The following is a 19746-nucleotide window of genomic DNA, read 5'->3' on the forward strand; positions in this document are numbered from 1 at the left end:
TTGCTACTGACCTGTGTCATCAAGTGAGATGAGCAATGCGATTAGCGTCACTCAAAGTGTGGGATGGGTGCGCTTAACATTGGGGTTCATATTCCAGTAAGACCAGCAGCTTACACGACCATCTGCTGTTACTTTAAATGGACTAGATAATTAACAGGATGTGTAAAATCCCGGAGGAGCATTTATAAATGGGACGACACCCTACATCTTCAGAAATATAAACAGTGTGGTGGTTCATATAAAAGATTGGTGTCTCTTCAAGAAACACTATTTTGGGACTCTCACATCTGGCGTTGGACGTCATCATTTCTAGGTCCAAATGCAAATCAGATGCCGAATGCAAACAGCAAACTGTGCTAATGTACACTCACTGTGCTGAAATACTACCAAACAATAACCGAAATCTCAATTGGTCATATTTATCTTTTAAGAGTTGTTAATTTATTGGTGTCCAGGGCATTGTGAGCCTGGAGACTGTTGAGAGTTTTTTAAAGCTTTGCTTAAATGTGTGATATAAATAATTAGTGGTCATAAACGACTGTTTGGGATTCTCAATTGAAACGAGCAGAGACTTGGTCCCTGAAATGGTATTCCTTATGTCATGACTTAACAAGCGGATAGAGACTTGAAATCAAGGCACGGGGCCTTTTTTTGTTTGTTTCTTATATGACTGTCCCATGTGTTTCAACTATCGTTATTGTATTTTTTGCCTATCCATCTGAGCAGTTTTGGAGGTTTTGGACCTTAATCTTTGGTTTTTAATTTGACATCCATCCATCAAATTGCCCCATCCATCAAATTGGTCATGACCTGTCAGTGACCCTAAACCTTACTTACTTGAATTGCTTATTAATCATAATAGTAAATCAATTCCATGCACTCTTAAAAAAAGTGTATCTTTCAAGAACGTTTTACTGAAAGGTTCTTTGGGGAGCCAAAAATGGTCCTTCTATGGCGGGAGTGTCCAATCCTGCTCCTGGAGGGCCAATGCCCTATAGAGTTTTTAGTTAATCAAGGTCTTATTAGAAACATCCAGGCAGGTGTGTTGTGGAAATTTGAAGCTGCAGGACAGTGTCCCCCCAGGACTGTTTTTGGACATATTTTTCTATGTCAACCACTTTTATTTTTAAGAATTTACATCCGTGCCAGGTTATGCCGAGACAGTATGTCAAACTAACAGGAATAGAGTTGATATTACACCACATCTGCAGCTAGCGGAGAATCTGTATGCACTGGAAACAGCTGTTGCGGTGCAATGCAGTTCCATTTCGGATTCCATTTTAGAATTCGTCCTGAATTTATGATTCTTTTTGTTCCATTCAGTTGTGTCAGGCTTTAAACACAAGAGTGTGAATGTTCGGTTATTCTGTGCTTCCCGTCCTGAGTAGGGTTCAGTGAGGAGAGCTTTCTTTAGTAGTATCAGGGGCATGACTTTTCTATATTTATAATAGACAGGCATATTGGATTTTGTAACCCTGTCCTAAAGTGTCATGTCAATTAGTGTTACTTTTTTTTAATTTGATGCGGTTTATTGTGGTGTGTGTGTGTTGGTTGGGTTGTTGTGCTTTGGTTTGTTTGGTGAACAGCTCTGAGCTCATTAGCACACATTGCCTATTTGTGTTGCCTCAAGTCAATGGAGGTCAGTACTGCTTTGTTAACCAGCTTATGACTGAAGACAGATCTGCCAGCCAAAAAAGGGAAACTGATCTTAGTGATAGTGTCTGCTGTCCTTTGATTCTTAGCTTTTTGTTCAGGATCATTAGCATTAGCCTTAATGTGCTGAAAGTGCAAAATAGCGACAAACCTGAATTCCATAAAGTAATGCAATGTATATATGAAATACAGAATATTGTCATACGAAGTGCAAACATATTTTTTAAACCTATTGGAAGTTGATATATATTTTTGGACATGGTGCCACTAGTGGTGAGCTCGCACATATCATGTCAGGCAGATCTAATACCTACATCCTTAACACATCTAACCTGGTTAAACTGCCTTGGCATCAGTGGGTTAGGAAACTGGGCTTATGTCTGATGCAAAGCACATCCCTATGACTGTTGCACTGCCTGGACCTGGACTGGTCAAATCTAGGCCACACAGTCTCATCTAATAAACATATTATTTATCACCAGTCAAGTAGCCAGCCAAAGCCTGCAAAAGAGTTAGGTGTCCTTCGAGTTTTTGATTATTAAGGGATAACAGTTTTTCTTTTTCATACGAGCTCTGCGGCTTGGCTTTAGAGTAGTCAAATCTGATTTATGTAATCAGTTGAATCCCATCATTTAACAGGATTATCTAATGTGGACATTGTGATTTCAAAATTACTACAGAAACATTTGACGTTTTACATGATATGCAGGTAAGGATTACATAAAGCAGGTTTATGCTTTAGCTTCTCTTTTCCAGGACGTTACAGAAAAACCGTAATCAAGTGGGCAGCGTGGTCCTGATTACAATCTCAGCTAATGCACTTTAAAATTCAACCTCATGCCCAGATATTGAAGGATTAGTTCTGAAATAAATGTATGAAATGCAACGTACAGTATGAATTAAACTGGCTCATCACTAAAACAATTTGGACATTTAAAAATGAAACCAAATCTGCTGTGGTGTTTGACTCAGCAACATTTGCCTTAATTGTTCTCATTGTTCTACTTTATATGTCTCATTACTTTGATAATTATATTTGATTGTTTTGCACATTTTATTGAGCATGTCATTTTAAAGTCAAAATTAATATCCTTGCAAAAATTCAATGCGATGCACCTCAAGCATCTAATACATGTAATAAGGCGAGTTTCAGCCTCTACCGTATTATGTATGGCAATGAATGTAGTGAGTTGTTTGTATAGAAAGGTTAAGTATGTCCTTTAAGGTCATAATCCTCATCAGATGTCAGATATTGCATCTGAAACTCCTTTTAAAAGATGAAGATGTTTATGGATCTGTCCCCTGTGAGTTACATACACACATATGTATGTATTTAAATGTGTATATTACATACATTACATTTTTTATATTACATGTATTTTTTATATTATTATTATTATTATTATTATTATGGATTTTCAGAAACACTTTGTAGAGGTGGCATGAAAAAAAAAAAAAAAAAACAATATCTGTGACAAAGCATGGAATATCCAGAAACAGATAAACATCTGGATTCCATATTACATAAACATTCACCACTGTTCTTTGAAATTATGAGCCTTAATCCAGTCCTGACATTTCCTGTTCAACGGCACCTCTGAGAAAAAAAAAAAAGTAATTTCCTTTTTTTCCCCTATATTTCCAATCTTTATCCTCTAGGATGCATCCTTGTCACCTGTTCATGTGAAATGGCATTGGAGAAGAAAAAAAAAAAAACTAAATGTAATTATTATAGCCTACTGTAATGTATTGTGTAAAAATTACATTTTCTGTTATCATTTACTCACCTGGCTTCTTTGGATCATAAAAACAAACATTCAGCAGAATGTTCATGCTGCTTTTGTTGAGGAGTGAATGAACATTAAGTGATGCAACATGTGTACTATATTCCAAGTTTTCAGAAATCGTACCATATCTTTTTCGGAGGAACAGATTGAAATGTACAGTCGTGGCCAAAAATATCGGCCCCCCTTGGTAAATATGAATAAAGAAGGCTGTGGCTCCTAAACAACATGTGGTGATGTAGGTTCTGTTTGACAATTTTTTAAAGGTTTTCTGAAACCGAGAGTCAACTTTTTCTGCATTTCTCCAGCTGTGATCCTTGGAGAGTCTTTAGCCACTCAAACTCTCCTTCTCACCATGCATTAGGGCGATATAGACTCGTCCTCTTCCAGGCAGATATTGCCCTTATGCTGGAAATGGGAAATTTTTACTGCTCTAGCTCTTTTCTTAAAGCCACTTAACTAATTTGTGAAGCTCAATTATCTTTAGCTGCACATCAGAAATATATTCTTTTTCTCATTGTGATGGATGATTAAGAGAATTTGGACTTTGTTTTCCCTCCTCTTTATATTTCTGTGAAACAGGTAGCCGTGGCTGGATAATTTCATGTTTATAATCATGCTGGAGTGCTCAAAATTTTGAATATGAATGCGAATATACTTCAGAGATATTTTACTCATAAAAACTTCTAGGGGTGCCAATAATTGTGTCCAATGAATATTTGAGAAAAACATTTATTTCATAATGATATTCCCCCCTTTTTAAATTCTTATTATCCAATGAAAGGATATATTTTTGTGAGTTTTTTAAATAAAAAATCAAAAGGATTAACAATGCAGATCAATTTTCACAGCCTTCTTTGATCATATTTACCAAGGGGGGCAATATTTTTGGCCACGACTGTAAGTTGTTATTAACAAAATAATAATAATAATAATAATAATAATAATACTCTGCTGTACCTTTAATATCTCAATCACTGTAACATTTATTTGTTCATCTACTACAGGCTATACAATATAGTGCAAGCAAAAATGGGTGAGCAAGACTCAAAGCCATATTAAATGTGAATTATTACACTTTTGGTAAAATTACAGCTTAACTTGAAATGATAACCAAACGCATTCTGCTTAGATATTTACTTTGATTTCAATTCACAGCTCTTCATCTAAAGCTCTTTACATTGTTGTTAATTTTCTAAATAATTGATATAAATAATAATGTGGGCAAGCTGAATATACTGATATTTAACACTGAATTGGTTTATTTCCAATTATCATACTTTTAAATGTTATAATTCACATTTTTCTGATGGATTTTCATAGTTTGTTTAGTTTAAGATGAAAAGTCTGGCTCTGGGGGAAGAGTAAAACTAAATCTTTACATAAAAGGAATTTTATTTTAAGGACCAGTTCTCACTATTAACTACTTGTTAGTAAGCATATTACTAGCATATTGGCTGTTTATTAATACGTATAAAGTATATATTAATGCCTTGTTCTGTATGGCCATATGTCGATACGTGTATCTTAATCCTTCCCAATACTTTAACTAACAACTACTGTACCTTACTAACTATTAATAAGCAGTGAATTGGGAGTTTATTGAATCTTAGTTAATAGTAAATATGTGTTTCCTAAAGTCTTATTGGAATTCCATTGTATGGTATTTTGCATGGACATTTAGCTAAATATCTCATGTTGTGTTCCACATGAAGGTGAGTAAATAACAACAAACATCTAAGCATTTACTAAAAATGCAATGCTAATCTCTTTATTCTCCTCTGGATTGTTTGTAAATTCTAGAATAATAAATGTTAAATTACAATTTATTACATAAGCCCTTGAGGTCTTGGATGAGAGTCCATTTAAGCTGACATCTGTCAGCCCCTAATCATATTTGCCACAGCTGTTTCCCTATATATGTATGAAATATCCTGCATCAGTCATCCATCTGCCAAATAGGACAGGATTTGCTTTGTGTGCAAACACAAACACACACACACATATATATATACAGTATAAACTGTGTGTGTGTGCGTGTTCGTGCATGCACAAAAAGATGTAAGAGCTTCTTCACAGCATCAAAGATGTTACAGATTTTTTTTTTTTTTTTTTTTTTACTGTAAATGATTGTTCAAAAATCTGAAAGTCTTGAAAAATGGGGGAAGTTTCCACTGAGACGCTGGCAAACAGCCCTGCATCAGATTGAAGAATAATCTGATTGATAATCTGCATTATTGCTATGCTCATGAAAATAAGCTATGGGTTTAGATGGACGAACAAAACCAAGGTCTCACATGTAATTTGCCCTTTGAAATAATATCAGTGAAAAGGATGGGGGGAAGGGAATCATGGGTTGGGAGGGGGACTGTAGGGTTAGTTAGAGCGAAACATAACAGCCTTATAGCATTAGAGATAGACATCAAGTAGTAGAGCAGCTGTCATTTGTGAAAGCTCTGCTCTCGTTCAGTTGGTCTATCAAGGAGAAGAAAGTACAGATCAGCAAAACCCAATAATCCTGAAGATACCAATTACAAAGAGGTTGAATGTCTGAAGCAAGGACCTCGAAGTCAGGATTGCTTGTCTCCTCGTGCCTCCTGGAGCACTATGGGTATACAGAGTGCTCAGAGAGCATCCCTGGCTCTCACGCTCAACTATGTGGCATTTGCTTTGGCGGTCTCAGCAGTCACCACTAGCTACTGGTGTGAGGGGACCAGGAAGGTAGTGAAGCCTTTCTGCATGGGGCCGGTAAAAGCCAAGCAGACATACTGCATCCATTTTAACAGCTCCAACACCAACGACACGCGGCTGGTGCAGTACATCTACGAGACCGGAGAGGAGAAGTTCCTCATGAGGAAGTTCCACACAGGAATCTGGTTCTCCTGCGAACAATCCGTGGACTTAATAGGTAAGACGACATCACTGGCTCTTTCTCATGGTTGGACTGCCTGCACATAGGGTTGTAATTTAGGAGAAGGTTCCTCTAGTGACTGGTAAAAGTGAAAGCAGGTTTGGACAGTGTTTCTTTTGTCAAAATGTAACAGACAATATCCCATCAAAGACTTGACTTCCCAATGCCAAAATACTCGGTCAGTATTAGAACATGTTCCAGCTCTGGGACTGGACTCAGAAGAAATTAATGTTTGTTTGTAAAAATCAGTAAATAAAATTGTTAAAAAGATATAGTCATGCCGAAATTTTAATTTTGTCATCATTTACTCTCAAGTTGTTTTAAACCTTGGTGAGTTTCTTTCTTCTGTTGGACACAAAATAAGATATTTGGAAGAATGTGGATTACCAAAGAGTTGTAGTCACTATTGCCTTCCGTAGTAAGAAAAAATGCTGTGGAACAGAAACTGTTTGGTTGTCCCAATTTTTCAGAATATCTTAGAAGTAAGAAATTAATTCATTCTTTTTCCCCCCTTTTTTTCTGGGGTGATGCAGCATTAGTTAATCTTTGTTTATGTTAACTTGTACAGTACATATATTAATGTCTTTCTTAAAGGGGACATCTAATGAAAGTTGCGCTTTTTTAGCTTTTAAGTCAGGTTTGTGGTGTGAATGCCAGCTGAAAAGAAAACACGCAGCCAGTTTGTCATGGGCTGTCTGAGTCTGAAACTGTGTCATGCAGTGAGCTGTTTCAATATGTAGCTGGTTTCTAAGTTGATAGCTAGCAATTTGAATAAACCCCCTTTCAGACATACAGACAGAGTCCTAGGCACCAACTGACCTTTTGCAAAGACCCGTCCCCCTGCTATGTCCAACAAGCCATGCCGTTTAAATACAGTTTTGTGGCTCTTTAATGTGTCGTAACAGATTGCTGAATTGTCTCAGTTTAAATGGCACATGAACTGATCATCTATTCATTTTTACTATAGCACAAAATAAACATGAATAAACATCAGAAGGTAACTGGTTTCAACTGCGAAAGGATTTCAGTACACACCATTTTTCAAGTTCAAGTCCACCGATATTAATCTGCTCTCCTGTCTGGTTTGTTTGTCGGATAAAATGCCTTGATTGGCTTGGCCATGATTGGTCAGATCGTCTGTCAGTCAATCTCTCGGTAAAGAGTCAATTCACATGTCTTGTGTTGAAACCATGTTTAACTATCAGTTTATCAGTTTATTGACTATGAAGTTAAACTATGAGGCTCATAGACGAGTGAAATCACATTTCTGGTACACTTTTGCAATGTTAAAACCATAAACAGTACCAACATGAGAGAAACCCGAAACCTATCAGGGCTGACTCCAACAGTTCAAACCGAGACCCAGTGAGCTCTTCTAAAACCACAGGTAGTTCCCAGGACAGAACACAACCATGCCAGAAGAGTATCAACCATCTTGTCCCCCACATAAACTGGGAGAAAAAAAACTGGGTCCAAGTTGCCATTCCCACACCAAGATTCAAATAGCTTCCATTTGAGAGTACAAAACATCCTAGTGGAGGGAGCCCTTGTATCAAAAATGGTCACTGTCAGCCCAGATGAAAGACCAATGCCAGCATCTCCATCTTTATGTGCAATGAGACATGCCCACCGATCCAAACTTTGATGGTTTTGAAGCATTAGTAGACTGCATTACTGCCTACTATTGAGGTATTTGACTCACGGTGACAGACTCTGCATAGAGAATCACCTCAATTTCTCAAGCTGGCATTGTGTCCATATGATGAGGCTCTGATAGCATCTACTTGTGACCCTCATGCACTGAGAAAGCCCAAGAGTCACTGGTGAAGCAGCTTACCCAAGAATCTTAAAATCAGACTCACATTGACGTCCTGTCCTGTTCTGAAAGTATTCAGAGGGACAGGTCCGAGATGACTGAACACAAGCAGGATTCAGCCATGTCTGCATCAAGTTTAAGGCTAATACTTCCCCTAAACATGGACTGCTGGCTCTGCAGTAGGACACTCCTCCAGGGATCCAACTTTGGCCCCAGACTTCAAAAGTCTTGACAGCAAGTCCCTAGAATGTGCTACAGTTAGCCAATGGAAAAGGAAGGTCTACAAATAAATGCCATAAATGAAACCAATGGACCATTGTAATTGGGCAAGGTGCTAAGGCTTGGTTGAAAGGAAGCAGGAAGAATTGGTATGCTTTAAAGCAAACCTGAGAAACTTTTCTGATTGACCTGAATATGAAAGTAAATGCTCTTCAGGTCAACTGTATAGTGACAAACCAATTTCACTGCCAAATTTGCATTATGATATGCTTCTCCATCAGCATTCTCAAACTGCAATACACTCTCTACTGTACATGGGCTTCAGACAACCGTCACACCTGAAGGTGTTCCCATAACGCAGCATTAGGTGAACCTATGAAATAGAGCATTAGGTTACACATAATGAACATGCATTAATTTACATTCAACATTAGCGTTAATTATTTATAAATTAAAATTATCATTTGCTCAATAATGTACATATTGTTGTTCATTGCTAAATGTGTTATTCACATGTGGAAACAGTAGCAAGTGTTCACCAAAACCTTTTCTCTTTATAGGGTTTAACTGCAGGAGCTTTTTAGAGATCGCACCAGATCATGAAATAGGTGGGTAAGTAACAAGTGTTACATGTTATTCATATGAACAAAAAACATGCATTATCCTTCACAAATGAGCTTCTATTACTGATTGCTGATCAAATCTTAAATTCTCTGTATTGTCACCCTAAAATGAATTTACACAGTTCCATTACAGGCACTGGTTTTATCAAAGTCACACAGTAAAACCACCCAAACACTTCCTACACAAGCAGTATGTGTTTAGGCACCACGCAATTGCATGGGGCACCATGTGCCAGGAAGCCCCCGAAAAGAAAGTTATTTCAACTGAGGTGAGGGCCCCAATTGTCCACTTGTGTATAAGGGCCCACAAATTCTTTATAAACACACCACTGTACACAAGATCATTTTTCAAGAGTGCGTTTGAACTTGAATAATTGTGAGGGCATAAAGAGTTTAGCAACTGAAGTAACCTAAAGGTGCATTAAATTATCTTTGTAATATTATCTTTGTATGAAAGTGCCCTAGAAAATAAGAAAAAGAACACATCATTTTATTGCTATTATAAATATATATTGTCTAAGATGACAATAACAAAGGAGGTGAACATGAATGTATGCTCATCATGTATTGAAGAAACTATTATTATGGTAGCTTGTTTAATATTTACGTCTGATAAATTAAAAAATATTAATAAGATATATTGTATTAGCTCTGCTCTTTATTCCATCTGGCAGTTTATGCTTTGTAGCAGCCACCTCGTAATGAAAGCATATGTTTATGTTAATATATTCAAATGGAATGTAAATGAAATAAAAATGATGTGTAAAAGCAACAGGACATCAGTGTCTCGGATGATAAATCAAGAAATATAATCTCTCTCTCTCTCTCTGTGTGTTTGTGTCTCTTTCTCAGGAGTGCTCTGGCTGTGTATTGTAGCTGAGTGTCTGTACATTGCTCTGCTGTTCACCGGTGGAGCTCTGATGGTGATAGAGATGTGTCCATGCTTTAACTTGATAAACAGACTCAAGCTCAATGCCTTTGCAGCACTGTGCACTGCTCTCTCAGGTAACTTATTTCTATAAATTAAAAAACTGATGAGCTTTTTTGGGACGGGACATACTGAAGGGCTGTTTTAAACAAACAGTTTTACTTTAGTTTAAAGAGATAGTTGACCCAAAAATGAAAACTGTCATCAATTACTCACCTTCATGTCATTCCAAACCCATAAGACCTTTGTTCATCTTCAGAACACATATTAAGACATTTTTGATGAAATCCGAGTTTTTTTTTGTTTGTTTGTTTGTTTGATTGACCCTCCATAGACAGCAGTGTAACTACCACATTCAAGGCCCATAAATATATATATATATATATATATATATATATATATATAGTGATGGCCACAATTGTTACACCTGACAGATCTGAAAATATTGAAATTTTTTTGCCTCCAGAGCATGGTTTAATTTCATAATGTTCATGAAACATGCAGACGGTTGCTCTGAGGACAACAGATATCAGATAAAGTGAGTCGAAGTGAGTCGTACTGTTTTTATCCACTTTTAACTGTAATATATGGTATGTCCATCTTTTGCAACAATTACAGCAGCACATCTCTCTGGCATAGTCTCAGTATATTTCCTGAGAACTTCAACACTAATGTTATCCCATGCCTTCTGCAACTCAAGCCAAAGGCTTTCCTTTAAATGTACAATAGATCTGTCCAGTTTATTTTCCAACTCGCCCCAAATTTGTTTGATGGGGTTGAGGTCTGAACTTTGAGGGGGCCTGTCCATCATTTTCAATGTTCCAGCAGATTCCTTTCATCGCAGGTAGTCCTGGCAATAGTTGAGCAATTTACTTTTATGGGTAATGTAATGGCCAATTCAACAAAAAACTATGGAAACCTCTTAAATATGGCAAGTGTTATGACAATTTTGGCCACCACTGTATATACTGTGTACTATATCAACATGTACATGGTATTTATCACTCGACTAAGCATCCTGAGACAGTAAATCCTCAAATCATCCCTAGATTCTTAAATACTATCTTTAAAAAAAATTAAGGGTGAGTAAATGATGAGAGAATTTTCATGTTTATGGGAACTGTTACTTTAATGCACTGATAATGTCACAGGCTTTGCAGCATACACTGTCCATCAAAGGTGTTGTGAAAGAGCATTTAGCATCCTGTTTTCCATGATGTGACCCTTTAACTAAAACACAACTGCAGGTGGCTGCATTTCCTAGAAAAGTAACAAATGTCCATTTATGCTTCTTGCTTTCACATTTTCAGTAAAAACAGACAGAGGAACATTAGTCCCTCTTGAATGCTCATTTGCCAGGAAAGCCAAAAATCCTGCTAGTTCAACTCCTGCCAGTCAGAGATTATACAGCACAAATCCAACTCCACATGTTCCCAATACTTTCCAGAGAGCAATGATGGGTCAGCGATGCCTTCCTGAGACAAGTTCTGCACTATTTTTATTTCTTTATTGTGCATTTAAATGAAAAACAAAGCATAATTATAATAATAATAATTCTATATGTATTTGTTTGTTTGATGTCAGAAAAAAAGGAGTCCCGCACTGCAGGGCTGCTTACAACAACAAATTAAAGGGATACTCCACCCTCAAAATAAAAAAAGATTCAGTCATTAATCACTTACCCCCATGTCGTTCCAAACCCGTAACAGCTTAATTCATCTTTGGAACATCTTTTTTAGTTTAGTTTTTAGTTTTTTACCATTAGTGGTAAACCATATGTTATGAAGCGAAGACAATACTTTTTGAATGAGAAGAAAACAAAAATAACTTTATTCAACAATTTTTTTCCTCTGTCTCTCCGCAAACTGTGTACGGTCTTCTGTGTCAGACGTGCTACAAGGATATATTTGCTACATGAATTTACGCTTAGATTTGAAAGAAAACGTTGCATCCTTGTGTCGCGGCTGACACAGAAGAGTGTACGCAGTTTGCATTCAGCAGGTGTTTTCAAAAATGGTGCAACGGTGATGCGGAGAGACAGAGGAGACTACTGGTTGAATAAAATTGTTCTTTTTGTGTTCTTCTTATACAAAAAGTATTCTTGGCGCTTCAAAACATTAAGGTTGAACCACTGATGGCAGATGAATTATTCTGACAGAGTCTTAAATACTTTTCTTTACCCTGACATTGTAACTTACTTGCCAGTGAATGGGACAGTCACAAGCCTCTTGGTTTTCATTCAAATATCTTAAAGCTTTCATGGGTTAGAAACAACATTTTCAATTCAATTTTCATTTTAAGATGGAGTATCCCTTTAATGCATCAAAAAATCATTGCCCTCACTAATGGCCAACATTGACACTACTATACTTTTTTTTCAGGTTGAGTATACAGTAAAATAGTGGGGAAAGAATGTGCAAATCGTTTTTAAAATCACGGTAACACTTTAGTATAGGGACCTATTAACTAGAATCCTACTGAACACAAACATAGTTAATGGTTTATTAATAGTGAGAATTGGACCTTGAATAAACTGGGACCAAAATCACTGTACATTTTGTCCTGAAATTTCCTAAATCTTAAATTAAACTAAAATAATCTTAGTTTACATTTACATTTATGCATTTAGCAGATGTTTTTATCCAAAGCTACTTACAGTGCATTCAGGCTATATATATATATATATATATATATATATATATATATATATATATATATATATATATATATATTTTTTTTTTTTTTTTTTTACCAGTATGTAAATAATTTAAGCATAATAAGTAAAGTCTAATATGTTGCATGTTGTGTAAAGCATATATTTAAATATTTTTGTTGAAAAACAAGAAAAAAAGAAAACATGATTTTAAGAAAGATGTTTTTTGCAGTGAATGTATGCAGGGCTGGGTGAGAGGTTGTTCTGGATCGTAGCTGCCTTTCTGCTCTGGTTTGAATGAGCGATCTGTCCCAACAGCATGGGGATTTGGTGGTTTGTGCTGTAATCGGATTGGTGTGGGGGTTAGTGGTTTTGGTACGTGACATGGCCAGTGGAGACCATCCTCCCTCCCCCTATATTTGCACTAATCCTGATGATTGTAGGAATGGTCAGGAACACACCCGATGCACAGCTGCACCTGCCATATGATGCGTATGTGCATGGCAGCAGTGGCAGCAGCGTCTTCTGGAATATTCACTTTTAATGTTTAATGGGTTTCAACCTATAATCAACATAACAAATCTGTCATATTAGAGTTTATTTATACATCTTGAGGATAAAGGCAAAAATGACAACTCATGCTCTGTAAATGTTCTGTGACCCAGGCCTTTTCGGGATGGTTGCACATATGATGTTCACCACAGCTTTCCAGCTGGCTGTCCAGATGGGTCCAGAAGACTGGAGACCTAAGACATGGGACTACAGCTGGTCATATCTGTAAGTTTAACATATGACACATTACAAATAAAAGGCCAATATTATTATTATTTTACATATTGTGAGTGGCATATACTATTATTACAATTCAAATATATTGTGATGTTTGCAGACCAAACTGATTGGGTTTAATACAATTCATCAAACTGCACTCGATGAAAAATAGTAACTGCTGCACAAATAAATAAATAAATGATTGCAATGATGAAAAACAGCACACAAAATATGTACTTTCCCTTATAAATGTACATATCTCGGTAATGTTTAAAATGTTTGGAATTCAAAAGTTTCAATTCCATATTATTTTAATGCTTGGTAATAATGTTACATGTGATCATTTATCATGCTCCTCGACTCTTTCTGTCAGTTTGGCGTGGGGCTCGTTTGGCACCTGCATGGGCTCAGCAGTCACGGCTCTAAACCATTACACCAAAACTATCATTGAGTTTAAGTTCAAGCGGAGGACCATTGAGAAGAATCAGCGCATCAAGCAGAGGATCCTTGAGCTGGATGTGCCAGAAGACTTATGGTACATCACTTCATTACAAGAGCAAGCAGACCAACACGCTGCCTTGTATGTGAACAGCAGTGAACAATCCTGCTTCAACCCCACAATACTGGACAACTGGGACAGAGAATACTGCTGAAAATTCATGCTGCTCCTCTTGAACATGGACCTTTTTTGTGCATTTATATCATATATCATTGGGCTTAGGTGTACAGAGTATGGACTGAACTATCAGTGCTTCTGTTCTGACAAGACGCACTGTGTACTTGTGAACCTTATTCATGTGTTGATAACAGATTTTTAAAGGAAACAATATTGAAAAATCCAGCAAATGCTGGTTAGGTGTGTTTTGAAACATGGCTGCTGATTTGTGCTGATTTTTTTGTTGGTTTGGACAAAATCTTTTATTAGTAGGCTACTTCAAAACAATGCCGTGAATCAGTATTAAACAGTCACTTTCTCATATGACAAAGCCATTAAACAGAAAATGGTCACAGACAAAAGACACATTTAAAGTTGGTTTATTTGAAAAAGGTTTGCATTTATTTGATCAAAAATACAGTGTTAAGTTTTAATTTAAAAAAGACATGGTTGTTTAAAAATGGAGTAGCCTAAATCAAAGTAGGTAGCACTATTGAGTAACGAGGCAAATCATTTTCTCTGATGATCGACGGCATGTCACATACTCTTGAACCAAGGGCATTACCACACATTTTCAAAATGTATTTATTGTATTTATTTTAAAATTAATTGCTGCATTTATCAGTTCGACAATGAACTCTTCCTATTAATGAATTTTTCAAGGCGTCGCCATACCACAGTGAAGGACGCCATCTTCTGGACCAACGTCTCAGTGCCTCTGGCAGAAAAAAGACCCCTGTAAAACAGTGCCACATTTATTACAGACTGATGTCAACACAAACCGTCTTGTAGGTGCACTTGTTGTATGTATCTCTTACTGGTGTAAGCGTAGGTTTCTGGATTAGTTCTGCCTTTGGTGGAAGGGAATTTCTTAGGCTACGTTTTACTTTACGTGTGATGCAAGCATATAGCTATCGCTTCTTTATTAAAATAATAATTAACCTGTTTACTCTCTCATAATAATTTAACCCTAGCCTACACACATAAGCTGCGTCCCAAATACACATAAGCTGCGTCCCAAATGACGCACATACACTATGCACTCATACTTATGCACTATATACACTCAACCATGTATGATATAAGGTTACTTTGTCATCATAATCGAAGTAGTCCTCCCCCTTTCGTTACGTAATTAAAGCTGGTTATTTAAGTGCATCATCCGGGTATTTAAAATGCACTTTTTCTTTTTAAAATTTTCAGTGTGAACGCACTACTCGCACTATTAATACTAAAACTTAATAGAAGCGATTTGGGACGCATCTATAGATTTATCAGCATTCTCATTAAGGGTCAGTGCGCCCGAAATCATGAAAGATCTGCCATGATGTAAGTTATTACTAAAATTCTTCAGTCAAAAAAAAAAAAAATAATTCTACCTAAATCAAACTATTTCAAAATTCTATATGTAGTTCACTGTGTTAACAGATGGTCTGAACTGTACATTACAGAAAGATATCAGTGCAAAGGAAAATGTGATTAAAATAACAGCATTGATTGAGCATCTTATTTTTATAATAGTCTAATAATATGAAACTTATGGTTTTGTGGGTATATTAATATACCCTATATTATCTGTCACTTGCAGCTTATGATTCCTATCCTATGTTTCTGTATTTCAAGATCTGAGCTCAGGGGACCTGATTTACATAAAGCTAAAAATATGAGGCACATGGTGCAGGTGTATCCTGAATGAGAGTCATGCGTTCTGCATGAAAGAAAATGCAAACTAATGTCATGCCAAAGATTTTTAATTGCAGAACCAAAACCAAACATATTCATATTCATTTTCTTATATGAAGTAGCCTACTGAAGTCACACAGTTCACATAACATGAACAGAAATAAAGACAAAACATCTGACATTTTCACTCAGCTTTCAACATTATAAAACTGGGATACTTTTGATAGTCCACTTTAGACATTTTATTAACTATAAGTAACATGTCAAATAATTCTCATTCATTTGCAGCTACATGTCTATTAACTCTCAGAGTAAACTGTTAGGGTAAGTTTAGGGGTAGTTTAGGGTTAGTATAAGGTGACAATAAGTTGACAAAGAAAGTGTTAGGTGTTGCTGTTTCTCAGTGGCACTGCTACAAACACCATCTGTAATGGAGCGACCGTTGACTGACCAGGAGACGTGCACCAGAGCTACTGAAATATCCTCAGCCAGACACACCAGAGTAGCCTTACTCTCCTTCAGATATAATCAATATAACAAAATATATTTACTTAAAAGGATCATTTAAATGATAAATGGACATTGAACACTACATTATATTTATAATACTGAACATATTCTTATTTTTTCACTTACCAGAAAATGACAAGTAGGCCTATATTAACAAAGAAAAGGAACTTTATACCTACATATGACGATCTGTAAATAAGCCTTTAAAAACATCTGCACACACTTCAGAATGATTCCCATCAAGTACAATTTTGGAATGTTATTTTGAAGATTCATTTTAAATGTATACAGCATATATATATATACACAGAAACTCAAAAGTTGAGCAAAAATATTGTAATTTGTATTGACTGTCCAAAAATAATACATAAAACGCATAAAAATAAATCATGTATCTGAACTAAAGTCAAGATTAAAGCTTACTTACCGATTACATTGAGTTTTGTTCCTTGGCCGAACACCACAGTTGTAACGAGGAGTCAGAGGCGTTAGGATCCAAGTGCAGAATTTTATTAAGAGAATGGTCATACAGGCAGAAATCAGGAACGGTGTCAGGTGTGTTAGTGATATCCAGAATCATTAACGGTAACAAGCAGAGATCAGGGCAGGCAGCAGAGAATCAGAGTCGGTTTAATCCAACAATCCAAGATAATACACGGGAACAACAAACACTAGGAAAAATGCTCGGAAATGTCAGGCAGGCTAAACAAGACTTCGCAGTGAGTGAGAGTGATTGTGAAATTCTTTTTTTAAAAACCTGCACCATTCTCCCATCCGCGCTTGCGAACGCTCGCACCTCATGTTTGCGGCTGAATGTTCATAATTGATGGATGGACATCTATGCCTGGGTAAAGGACATCACCAATCCAGCGCAGAGAGAAGAAAACTATGAAAAAATGAAGTTGGCTTGACGTTGGACGTTCGAGTCTCAAATTTAGGGACCGTCTCTAAAGTTACATGCGATATTGGTATACCCTTTTGTAACATCAGTAGCATTTGAAGAGAATGACTTACAGTCATAAAAACAACTGTAATTGTTCATGTAGGTGTCATCTTTAATGCACAATTGAATTGAATGTTTGATATTTATTAAAATAAACTGTAAATCATATGTAAATTGTGCTACTTTTTCACATGGGCTCAAACACAAATTTGAAGCTCAATAGCATTTGAGGAGAAAGACTTGCAGTCATAAAACAATTGTAATGTGTGTTAGGGATATCCAGAATCAGTAACGGTAACAAGCAGAGATCAGCGCAGGCAGCAGAGTCGGTTTAAACAATCCAAGATAATACACGGGAAAAATGTCAGGCAGGCTAAACAAGACTTCGCAGTGAGTGAGAGTGATTGTGCTGCTTTTATGTGTGTGTAAATGAAGTGCAGGTGTGGCAAGGAAATTGGCTGATGAATGAGGTGCAGGTGTGGCAAGGTGATTGTGATGCAGTGACTCATGGGGAATGTAGTTCGGGTGTCCAAGTGACATCTGGTGGTTGATGGGTGGAATGGTCCTGAGTGGAGTGCCCTCTACTGAAGTTCATGCGCACTCCATCTAATGATCGTGACAACAGTGATACATTTCACATCTTCACTCGTACAAAAACCTCTCGCAGTTTCAGAGTTGAGAGACACTGAACTAAAACATGAACTCAAACACGAGTTTTATCCACTGATCATATAGAGAACATATAATTATATGCAGATCAGTGGTTAAAATTTGAAGAGGAGAAGAGGAGATGCTACGCCATGATAAACAAGACCCCGTCCCAACAATTTTGAGACCTGCATCAGGCATCAAATTTGAAATGAGCTCATTTTGTGCATAAAAACATTTTTTATGTTATCGATGCTCTAATGTGAATAAAATATTGGCCCATGTGATTTGAAATTCTTTTAGTTTTCATTTTATTCAAAAAAAAAAAAAAAAAGTCCCAACATTTCCGGAATTTTTTGGACTGTTTTTGCTTGTACACGGCATACTTGTCACCTGATTCAGGCAAGATGGCTTTTTCACTGGAGAAAGCAATAATATGAAAAGAAGACTCGTAATTTTAGCCATAAGCAGAGGTTTGAGGTTAAAAATGTCTTAATAATGGATTTGTTTCTTACAAATGTGCAGATTTTGCTTAATGGACTGGAGGTTATTGTGATGTGCTTATCAGCTGTTTGGGCTCTCATTCTGACGGCACCCATTCACTGCAGAGGATCCATTGATTAGCAAGTGATGCAATGCTACATTTCTCCAAATCTGTTCTGATGAAGAAACAAACTCATCCGCATCTTGGATGGCATGGGGGCAATAATAGTCTTAAAATATATAGTGTATATTCAGGAAGTTTTCATTTTGGGCAAATCAGCAATAAAACACAAATAAATTGAATTCAAATGTGCAATCCAGTTTTTAATGATGAAAGAATTGAAAGTTTTGTTTTCATCAGAAATAATAAATTGCTTAAATATTGAATAAACCGATGGTGAAGTTTGCATTACTTGATTTGATTTTATTTGTACATAATAATAATAACAACCATAACAAGGACAACACATACACAACAAATTAAAAAGAAAAACTATTGAATTAATGGGCGTAGTAATATTAATTTTACCCTCTATTGCTCTTTGGTTTTGTCAGCCCTGTAACAGGCTAATTAGGATTTTTCCAGAATATGAGACTGGCAGTGATTGGCTGTCAGAGGCTCCTCCCACAAACCGCTCTTAAATAATCTCTGTCTCTCTCTCTCTCTGTACAGTACTTCATAAAACACTGAGGGCAGATACTCACAGAGAGAAACATGCTGATAAAACTCTGCCTTCTCATCACTGCTTGCACATGTGTGAACCTCAGATCCTTAAGAGATTCTTCTAAAGCATGCTTGTGTTTCAGCTCACTTTCATAGTTTCTGTCTTTTTCAGGTGTCAGTGGTGTAATAGTGGTGACCCAGAATCCTCCAGTCCTCACGCTGAGTAAAGGACAGACGGCCACGCTGGACTGTAATCTGGACACCGTCACAGATAGTGGTGCTCGATGGTATAAACAGATTCATGGAGGAGTTCCACAGTTTGTCTTAGTTTTCTACCATCCAAACAGTTCTCCTACATATGGATCCGGCTACTCCTCTCCTAAATTCAACTCAAATCACAAAACTAAATCAGATTATAGTCTGATCATCAGTAATGTGGATGTGGATGATTCTGCAGTGTATTACTGTTACACATGGGACAGCTCTGCTAAAGAGTACGTATCACAGTGATTCACAGCATGACAAAAACCTCCTCACTGCTCACATTCACTTCTGCTTTCTGCCTGCAGACTCGGTCACATTAGATACTGTATGTTATATGAATAATCAAACATTGACAGAAAGCTGATCCGAACAGCAGGTGTTTCCTGTGTATCAGGACTGAAGAAAATCTCCACAGATCACTGCCTCTGACAGAAGATAAACTTCAACATTTCGGTTTTAAGACTATTCAAAAGACACATTTTAAAAAACTCAAATTAATACCATTAATATATGAATCATTTCAAAATAACATCTGTCC

General features: G+C 36.7%; 1 protein-coding gene and 1 gene segment (V, D, J or C); both read left to right on the forward strand.

Annotated features, from left to right (window-relative positions):
• Nucleotides 1–5818: 5818 nt before the first annotated feature.
• On the forward strand, nt 5819–14365 carry LOC132110847 (germ cell-specific gene 1-like protein). The gene is made up of 5 exons (XM_059517898.1): nt 5819–6345; nt 8944–8991; nt 9859–10011; nt 13253–13364; nt 13732–14365. Exons 1-5 carry the CDS (start codon nt 6045–6047, stop codon nt 14009–14011), a joined length of 894 nt encoding a protein of 297 aa, XP_059373881.1. The 5' UTR covers nt 5819–6044; the 3' UTR covers nt 14012–14365.
• A 4630-nt stretch (nt 14366–18995) lies between these two features.
• LOC132109633 (immunoglobulin lambda variable 3-10-like) lies at nt 18996–19454 on the forward strand. The segment is given in 2 exon segments: nt 18996–19035; nt 19117–19454. Coding segments are annotated over 2 exon segments (378 nt in total).
• Nucleotides 19455–19746: the final 292 nt, after the last annotated feature.

This window comes from Carassius carassius, chromosome 1 (genome assembly GCF_963082965.1).
Source record: "Carassius carassius chromosome 1, fCarCar2.1, whole genome shotgun sequence".
Classification (NCBI taxonomy): Eukaryota; Metazoa; Chordata; class Actinopteri; order Cypriniformes; family Cyprinidae; genus Carassius; species Carassius carassius.

Bases quoted from the DNA above. Each gene is read 5' to 3' on its own strand.
- LOC132110847 (XM_059517898.1), top strand. From the start codon at position 6,045: ATGGGTATACAGAGTGCTCAGAGAGCATCCCTGGCTCTCACGCTCAAC. The intron at 6,346-8,943 runs GTAAGACGACAT...TTCTCTTTATAG, and splicing joins ACAATCCGTGGACTTAATAG to GGTTTAACTGCAGGAGCTTT. The intron at 10,012-13,252 runs GTAACTTATTTC...TCTGTGACCCAG, and splicing joins ACTGTGCACTGCTCTCTCAG to GCCTTTTCGGGATGGTTGCA.